General features: G+C 36.9%; 1 protein-coding gene across 1 annotated transcript in view; it reads right to left on the reverse strand.

The window, feature by feature from the left end:
• Positions 1–127: 127 nt before the first annotated feature.
• Positions 128–10,223, reverse strand: part of LOC106880225 (LYR motif-containing protein 4-like) — a 21,257-nt gene continuing 11,161 nt past the window's right edge. Inside the window, exons 2-3 of the mRNA XM_014930089.2 lie at positions 4,732–4,852; positions 128–847 (exon numbers count right to left, since the gene is read on the reverse strand). Of these exons, the coding sequence (XP_014785575.1) occupies positions 800–847; positions 4,732–4,852 (169 nt within the window). The 3' untranslated portion in view covers positions 128–799. The remainder of the gene's footprint in view (positions 848–4,731; positions 4,853–10,223) is intronic.

The raw sequence follows: 10,223 nt of genomic DNA on the forward strand, positions 1-10,223 counted from the left end.
AATAGGAGCTAAATGCCTTTTTTCTACTACCATAAAAGATCTCTGAGACAGTAAAGACACTTTTTTTACGTAAAAAAGTGTCTTTACTGTCTCAGAGATCTTTTATGGTAGTAGAAAAAAGGCATTTAGCTCCTATTTCTAAATCAGTGCATGGCGAAACAATTAGCTGATCCCTGATTATAATCATGTATATAATTATAGAATATTTGTATAAGTTTACCTAAAATGGTTATTTTTAATGTACTGACTACTTGGTAAAATTATTAGTTATTAATTAATTTATTGATTAATTATATATATATATATATATATATATATATATATACACATACATACATACATACACACACACACACACACATATACAATATATTACACATATAATATATTATACATATAATATATATATATATCATAACAGATGTTAGATCTTAACATGAACCAATTTGGAGGTAGAAACATAGGAGTATTTTTAATTCAGTTGGATATTTGTGAAAAAGCCTAAAAACCAAAACATTTAAGAGGTAGGTTGAAGCAAAACAAAAAGTTCTGAGGATGCACCCCGACCATTTCCCCTGTCTCTGAACCCCAAATCCATTTCCTAACTCTTATTTTGTCAGACATAATCAAAGCAACATTAGAGGGATGAAGATAAAGACCAAGATTATGAAATGGTTGGAGTGGTGGGCAGAAGTGGCTTAAATACATCAGCTGTTTGTAGTCATCATTTGCATCACATATCATCATCATCATCCTCATCAGAGCTGTATTATTCAGTCATGTAGTTCTGCAGGCTGTTTCATTCAATAACGAGCTTGCCTTCAGTAAACAGATTATTAATGGCAGTCTGCAAGAGAAATTAAGAAAGGAAAACATCGAAAATGAGAGATTTAAAAAAAATTTTTAATTTTCGAATTTGGTAACATTTTAATTTTGACAGGAAACGAATAGGCAGGGACACACAAGCATAGAATAAACCCCTCAGTGTAATGGGTCCTGATTTAATGGAATGAATACTAACAATAATGCTTTCAAATGTTGGCACAAAATGTAGCAATTTTGAAGGAAGGAGGAAATCAATTACACCAACCCCAGCACTTAACGACAACTACTTATTTAATCTACCCAACGAGAATAAAAGGCAAAGTCAAAGTTGGAAGTATTTGAGCTCAGAATGTAAAAATCTGGAAGAAATGCCACTCAGCATTTTGTCTGGAGCAATAACGACTCACCGCATCCTCATCATCATCTTTAATGAATAATAATCTTTTCTACTACAGGCATAAGGCCTGAAATTTTTAGGGAGGGGTTAAGTTGATTACATCGATCCTGAAAGGATGGAAGGCAAAGTTGGCCTCAGTGGAATTTGAACTCAGAATATAAGGATAGATGAAGGCATTTTGCCTGGCATGCTAATGATTCTGCCAGCTAGCTGCATTACCTTAATGAATAATTATAATAATTCTTTCTACTGTAGGCATAATGCCTGAAATTTTAAGAAAGGGAAGTAGATGATTGCATCAACCCCAGTGCTCAACTGGTACTTATTTTATTGACCCCGAAAGGATGAAAGGCAAAGATGACCTTATTGGAATCTGAACACAGAACATAAAGGTAAAATTTTGCTAATATTTTGTCCAATATAAGGCAGCAAGCTGACAAAATTGTTAGCATACTGGGTGAAATGCTTAGTGACGTTTTGCCTGTCTTCACGCTCTGAGTTCAAATTTCACCAAGGTTGACTTAGCCTTTCATCCTTTTGGGGATCAATAAAATAAGTACCAATTAAGTATTGGGGTCAATGTAATTGACTTACACTTTCCCTGGAAATAGCTGGCCTTGTGCCAAAATCTGAAACCAATATTTTGACCAGCATACTAATGATACATCCAGCTCACCACCTTAATGAATAATAATAATAATAATAATAATAATAATAATAATAATAATAATCCTATCTACTAAAGGCACAAGGCCAGAAATTTTGGGTGAGAGGGAGAGTCAATTACATCGACTCCAGTGTTTGGCACCTAAAGGATGAAAGGCAAAATTAACCTCAGCAGAATTTGAACTCAGAATATAAAGATGGGTAAAATGCTGCAATGCATTTTGTTTAGCATGCTAATAATTCTGCTAGTTTGCCTTAATAACAACAACAACAATCTTTTCTTTTATTGGTCACAAGGGCTAAACACAAAACATAAAAAAGAAGTGGGGCTTAGCACAAAAACACATGTATACAATGAAAACATTAACGATTAATAACAAAATTTAAACAATAAAATTCTCCAAAAAGGAGTGTTCCACTCAGGGCCAACCAAGGACCCCCTCACACATGCTGGTTACCCCATTTGCCTAGGGCACCCCAGACAAGCACCTCTCTTTTCTTCATCTGCTCTGGCCAACAGGCATATGTTCAGTGTAGGCCCATCCACAAGGGCTATCCTTGCCACATTTACCCACCCTTCAACAAAAATACTGGGGGACAGCACTTCCCTCGCCACCCATACTTTCCTTTTCAAGTGTAACTTGAAAAACTTGATGAGGGCTTGGCTGAAAAGGAAAGCATCTATCTTCAGTCCTTTCAACCTCATCTACCACACTACCTTTTTTGCCATAGCCAACAAACAAAAGAAAACTGCCTGTCCTTCCTGGCCAAAGAAGGCAACAAGGCAATCCTTATGATGAATCTGATTGCTAACCAGATCTGTCCTACATGCAACAACAGCTGTTCGACAAAGTTTCACAGATCAGCAATGTTCAGATACTGGACGAGTGCATGCAGAATGGTTTCATTGCCCTGTGTGTATCTTAGACAGGTCTGTCTGACAGCACTTCCATGCCTATAGAACTTGCCTGAACTGACAGAGGCCTCTGCTAGTACCGCCAGGCCGATTTCTGGAAATTATCCATAGACCCCAGCCTGAAAATCCTCTAGAAGAGACCAGCTAATTGATCTTCCATGACACCCAGAGTTTCCCTGAGGATGTCATCATCTGGTTTATTGTTAACACAATGTTTTGGCTGATATACTCTCCAGCTTTCATCAAGTGTCTTGGGGAAATTTCAAACCTGGGTTCTCATTCCTAAGGTATTTTTCAATGTTGTTGTTGTTATTATTATTATTCAGATCACTGTCTGGAATCGAACTCGGAATCTTGAGATTAGTAGCTCATGTTCTTAACCACTATGCCATATGCCTGTGGGCAATTACGGAGTGAATAATCGGGTATAGCTAATCATGCATGGAAAAATGGAGACCACCTTCCCCTGTGGGATGAAGTTAAAATAATAGACAGAGAACACCACTGGAAAATACAAAAACTAAAAGAAGCAGCACATATGTTAGGACACAACAACTTCCTAAGCAGACTGAGTGCAGATATGAATAGCATATGGGAACTGGTATTAAAGAAGGATAGGAGAATATTAGATTTATAAGCCCTAGAACTCACTCCATAACTGCCCACGGGAATATGGCATAGTGGTTAAGGTTTCGAGTTTGATTCCAGGCAGTGACCTCAACAACAACAACAACAGCAGCAGCAGCAGCAACAACAACAACAGCAACAGCAGCAACAACAACAACATTGAAAAATACCATAGGAATGAGAACCCAGGTTCGAAATTTCCCCCAAGATACCTGATGAAGGCTGGAGGGTATATCAGCCAAAACAAATATCCGTCAATTGTAAATAATTTAACTAATGTACATAGTTCCTCATCTCTTAAATATAGAACTGTAGTCATCATTCTTGCCTGCCACTGATCCCCTATAGAACTCCAATGTGGAACCACATTGCCCAACTGGTAGAGAGCTGTGAATGCTTGCTAACACTCCAGGTGCCAAGTTTCAGCATATGTCTGCGCATCATTAGCCATAGCATATATATATTTCTTAGCATATATATATTTCTCTCCATGTTTTTCTCCTTCTTTCTTTCTGTGTTCCTTTCTGTGGAAGAGCATAGGCTCGAAACGTTAAAGACTTTTTCACTTCCCAGTGTTATACTAATACATCTGTTAGTTTTCTACACCACCTGTCTTTGTCTTTTGTTTTTTTTTGTAAATTCTCCTTATATATATATATATATATATATATATATATAAACAAGATTAAGCATAACTTCATTGCTAGAAACACTAAACTCTCCACCTGCCATCATCTCATAAAAATACATAAACCAGGACCAAATTGAAAAATTAAACTGGTCTCCAGTATTAAGGGATCCTTTGATAAAATCTTATAGCTCCTATCAAGAATTCTTAAACCACTACTTCAAACTTTCCCAAGACATGTTGAAAGCTCCACAAGTCATTAACAGACTGAAAGACCTCAACCTTTCCCCTCTTAGAAAAAATAACTACTCTTTTAGTTTAAATATTGTTTCCCTATACACCTTTAACCCCATCCCTCTAGTTATCAGTATAATCTTCTCTCACAACCGTAACTACTTTGGACTTACAACTCAGATATTCTCAAACTGTTGACTATTATAATGAACAGCACCATCTTCCAGTTCTAAGACTCCACTTACAAACAAATCTCTGGACTGTGGCTTAGTTATTATAGCAGTGCTATCCTGTGCATGCAAAGCAACCATTTGCACACTACAGAGTAGAAAAGTTAGCTCGTACTGAGTTATGAGAGGTTGAGAAACACTGATGTAGAAGGGTTCCTCAATGTATCGTCTGTTCTAAGGTGAAAGATAAATGTAAACAAACACCAACCTGTCTTTGCATGACTTGCAGATTGGCTTCTGCTTTTTCTATGAGTTTTTCTACTTTTGAAGTCTCCATTTCTGATATATTTTCTCGGAAAGCATCTTTAGTTCTACGTAATGCATACATTCTGTGAAAACAAGAAAAAAAGAAAAGACAGTCACAAATTATACTTTTAATTCATCATCTTTTTTTACAACTATGTCATATTCATTCAAGCATAAACACAAAGCTAACACCTGCTACAATTTCTGACATTTAAATATTCAGATGAACAAGCACTACACAATGTAAGCAATAAGATTGCAGTGAGGGGAACCTATTTGTTGTTGAACTGAAGACAGCATTAACTGAACAGATCTATATCCAAAAGCATTCCATAAATGAATGGCCATTCCATCTCCTTCCTGAGTCACAATATGCCTAATACCACGTTATTCAATTTGTCCTTCCTTTCTAATTCAGTAAGTGGTGATTTGATTGTTATTTTTAGCAGGTTAAGGGACCACAACAAAACTCTCTTATTGGCACAAATAACCTAGTTTTTGTTATTTGCATCTCTCAATACTCAACTGGTTGATCTTATAATGTGGCTTGGGGGGGGGGGAGTACATTGGCTAAACAAAAAGTTTATTTCACAGATCCAGTTTCACCATATAACTACCTAGCTGATGACCATGATGTACATTCTACCATGGAACAGTTAATTGTATAGGGCACAGTGTACCAGACAGAACATGTTACACTCTTTCTACTGTCCATTCTATTTCTGTATTACCTATTGTTGATGTTCTTTACTCCAGCTTAGCTCTTCAAAAGCATTCTACCACTGACCGAGCTGCCTTTTTAGATGCATCTTACAACTGCAGTATCTAATGTGTCTTTCCAAAGTTAAAATGATGGGGTTTCACCTGAAGGAAATCTGACTGCTACTTCTGTTGAGTAGTCAGTTTTGTTTTTCTAATACCATTTGAATTGACATGAAAAATATTTTTATCATAGTATTTTATAGCATTATTCTTCCTATACAACTTATGTTTTATCATTTTTGAAATTTGCATAAATTTTATCTTCTTTCAGATGATGGAATGTCAAATGAGCATTTTTAACAACTACTTCTCTTTGCTTTCAATCAAGGTTCCAAAGCTGCCAAAACCACTTCAGATATTTGTGTTGTGTATGGAGAAGGCGTTATTATGGAAGAAATGGTTTTCACACTTCCAGAATGGAAAAGTTGACCTCACAGACACTCCACATTGATTCTAAACATTGCTGAAAACCCTAGTTCACAAATATAAGTAGATAGGAATAGCAAAAGGGGCTCCACACATTTTCTAGACATGGGTTATGTTTAGTTGTTTGAGGTTACTGCAAAATTTCCAGTGTTTTTACAAACCTAATATTTTCTCTTGTTTGAGAAGCCCTGTTTTATGTGGTCAATCAACCTAATACCAAAACATGTCTCCCATACTTGCCTAATTAATGAAAACAATAAAAAAAAACTAGAAATGGAGAAAATGAAAGTACTATTGTCAGCTATGAAAAATTATCAAAACAACAATTATTTATAAAACATAAATATATATTTATTCAGTTGAACATTGTTGGGGTTCTCAATTTGTTGGTCAATATTCAATAATTCATGCAATGTGGCATTTACATTGTGGAAGAGCCATTCTAGTCATTTAACACACACAAAGTTATCAGATTAACTATAAATTTATCTAATGACTATAAGATGAGGAAAAATGATGACCTTGTGAAAGAGCTGACAAAGGAAGGGAAGGCAGCAGAAGTTGGCACACCATGTCAGCTTGGAATCAAAGGTCACAAAAGGACATTAGAGATGTAACATCTGTCAGAGACAGCTGAGAAGAGCTCAATGTAGCTATGGCTAAAGAGAAATGATAGTGGGAGCTGAAAAAGAATACTGCAAGCTGCTAAACAGAGAATAGTAGGAGGAAAACTCAGATTGAAATAAATCCACAGAGCAAGTTCTTTCCGTTGTCTTTGTGGCCAAGTGATATACACCAAAATTCAGGGAAATAAGATCACCTGGATGTTCTGGGCTTTATCCCACTAAAGCTAGCATTTTGAAAACAACAGGAGGACCTCTAGGAGTCAAGACCTGGGTGGGCCTGGCTCCCTAATAGTGTCAGGAACTAATGCACAGAATCATTTGCTTGACAGGGTCCTTCCTTTGAAAATTTCTCTTGCTGTCTGCTTGTCTTGGAGTAGGTTTCCACTTACATGAGGTGGTCAAGTCATTTACTAGACAAGTATAATTCCAGTGGAATGTGTGACTTCTCTAAAATATTGGTACCAATGCCTATTCTTAATAATATCTAAAAGAACATATGCAATATTAGCTAAAATCTTAAAAGCTCATGAACAATATTTCTTTTAGTGTTTAGATTTGCACCAATGACTGAAACAGGCAAAAATTTCAAATGAATTTGTTGTTGAATTACCTGGAAAACAATTCACAGATTTATTTGAATTTGTTTTGACAACTGACCTGAAAACCAAGTTTCATTTTCATTTTAATTTTGATTGTTTCCAATTTAGCCATTTCTGATTTTGAGTTGGTTAAAGATAGGATACTAATATTACAGTGAGCTAGCAGACGCGTTACTTAGTAACATTTCATCCATCTTTATGTTCTGAGTTCAAATTATGCCCAAGATCCACTTTGCCTTTCATCCTTTCAAGGTAAAATAAAATAAGTACCAGTTGAACACTGGGATTAACCTAACCCTCCTCCTCCCAAAATTTGAAACCAATACTATGACAGTGCAAAATATGTTAATAATAACTATGTATATATTTCAGGTTGATATGAGGAGTGATATTTACGATGGTCGGGTGCTATCTGAAGGAGATTTCATTGCTATTTCCAGATCAAACTATCACACATCGACTTCAACATGTACTTGAATTGGAAAAAGATATTGTGGTTTTGGTTAAATGGTTATCAATATATTGGAATGATGTCAGGCTGCAAGATGTCATGTAATAAAACAAACTCTAATGTTGTTTAACTGACATTTATTTTTACAGAATATTGCAATATTTACATAATTACAAAGCTGCTTGCCATGGGTGTAGTGTGGTGAGCTAGAAGCAAATGCAGTTCATAGTTACATTAATAACAGAAAAGAATGGCTTTGTGTGCGAGGTGGGAAAATACTTTTCTTCATAGTTGGCAATTCCTTTAATCCAGGGTTGAGCTGCAACCAAGGAAACTTGTCTGTTTAAAGGGCTTGTTGTCTGTGTTACTCTTTGTTTCTCACCACATTGTTGTATACAGGGCACATCACCTGATCTAAGTGTGGTCTGATCCTAATTACTGAAGCTGTAAGGTTTCGATTCTAAGCATTCCTACAGAATAATGTCCTGCACTGTAGTAAAAATGATGGCCATGCATGCATATATATATATAATATAAATTGGACATGGGTGATAGTTGTATTCTTTCTTGCCTTGAGGTTCACAGCCAAACGGCTGAGTGGATTCGTGTGAAAAATGGCACACATGTGGAGACGGGTGCATAGATTGGAATGCAGTTTGTATTTTTTCCCATAGTTATTGAGAAAATCGATTAAAACTTTTCTAATGGAATTCCCCCAACATTAAAACAACCAGTTACTCACACAGGCGGCATATACCATTTCGCTAGCAACAAGGGGAGTACAGGATGATAGTCAGCCAAAGCCATTCATACATACATAACCTCTCTCTCCTTTTCTCTGTCAGTCACTCACACATTCACTCATTACAAAAAGTGAATAACAAAATTTCAGTTAACTCTCTCTTGGCCATACATAGATACATACATACATAACAACCTGCATGCATGTGTGTGTGTGTGTGTGTGTGTCACTGAGCCAATCATACATACATACATAACCTCTCTCTCTCCCTCGCTTTTTCTCTCTCAATCACTTACTACAAAAAGTGAATAAAAAATTTCATTTATCTCTCTCTCTCTCTCACATACACACACACACCAGCAACATTACTCTCTCTGTCTCTTCACACACACTAAAAAAAGCAATTCACATACACACCACACTTTCTGTCTCACACACCCCATCAAACACAAACACACATACACTCTCACACACACATGCACGCACATCAAGTCTTCCGCTTCACGCCAACTTCAAAAGAACTTCACTCATACAATCGCGCTCTCTGTCTCTTTCACTTTCACGCCGACTTCAAAAGATCCCATTTCCACCCAACTCCATATTAAAAATAAAAAATATTTTTACGGAAACCGATGATCATCTTCAAAAATGTAAATAAGCACATGGTTTATAAATGGTTTTTCATACAGCTGGAAGCTCCAATTGAAACGGGGGACCCGAAATGATAAGGGTGAGAAACGCTGTTATAGATTATGCCTAACCAAAAACAATCATAGCCACATCATCCAAACTGGGCTTAGCTGTAAGTGTGTGTGTGTGTGTGTGTGTGTGTATATATATATATATATATATACACATAAGCTTCACACATGGAGCAGTTATCTCCCCTGTCAGTATACGAAAATGTGTTTTCTTGCAGCTCTAAGGGTTTAACTATTTCTAGCAATATAGGTGCTACCAGACACCCTCAGTCACAATTAGTGACAATTGAATTTTTTCTTTTTGATTTTATATCGCATATAGCTGCCTTCATTACTTTATAATTTTCATATTAGCATTTTGCTAAACTAGCCATAAATTTATAGGGTAAATGAGCAGTGACTGAGGACATGCGAAGGCTTGAGAGAAATGAAACTAGTAAGTTCTGCTGGATGTGCAATGTCAGAGTGCATATATGACAGAGTGTCAGCACCCTGAGACAAAAGTTGGACATAAGCATTGATGTGGTGTGCAAGAGAGATGACTGCACTGGTATAATCATGTGCTGCGTATGGATGAGGACAGTGATAGGAACCTGGGAAAAGGTAGAACTAGGAAAATATGGGATGAGGTGGTGAAGCAGTGCCTGCAAATGATGGGCCTCACAGAGGCAATGACAAGCGACTGAGACCTTTGGAAATGTGAGATCGTAGCTGTGGCTGATGCCAGTGTCACACAACAAGGCAGTTTAAAGGTACCCTTCAATCGTCGGGCAATATACTGTGCTTGAGAAGACCTGTTGAGTTAAGCGAAATTGTAGTTGTGGTCAATGCCAGTGCCACCTGACTGGCTCCCATGCCAGTGGCACGTAAAAAGCAACATTTGACTGTGGTGGATGTCAGTGCCACCTCCTTGGTCACTGTACCGGTGACACGTAAAAAGCACCCACTACACTCTCAGAGTGGTTGGCATTAGGAAGGGCATCAAGCTGTAGAAACTCTGCCAAATCAGATTGAAATCTAGTGCAGCCTCCTGGCATGCCAGTCCTGTCAAGCCGTCCAACACATGCCAGCATGGAAAGTGGATGTTAAACGATGATGATGATGGTCATGATATATATATATATATATATATATATATATATATATA

This window comes from Octopus bimaculoides, chromosome 24 (assembly GCF_001194135.2).
Source record: "Octopus bimaculoides isolate UCB-OBI-ISO-001 chromosome 24, ASM119413v2, whole genome shotgun sequence".
NCBI classification, from domain to species: domain Eukaryota; kingdom Metazoa; phylum Mollusca; class Cephalopoda; order Octopoda; family Octopodidae; genus Octopus; species Octopus bimaculoides.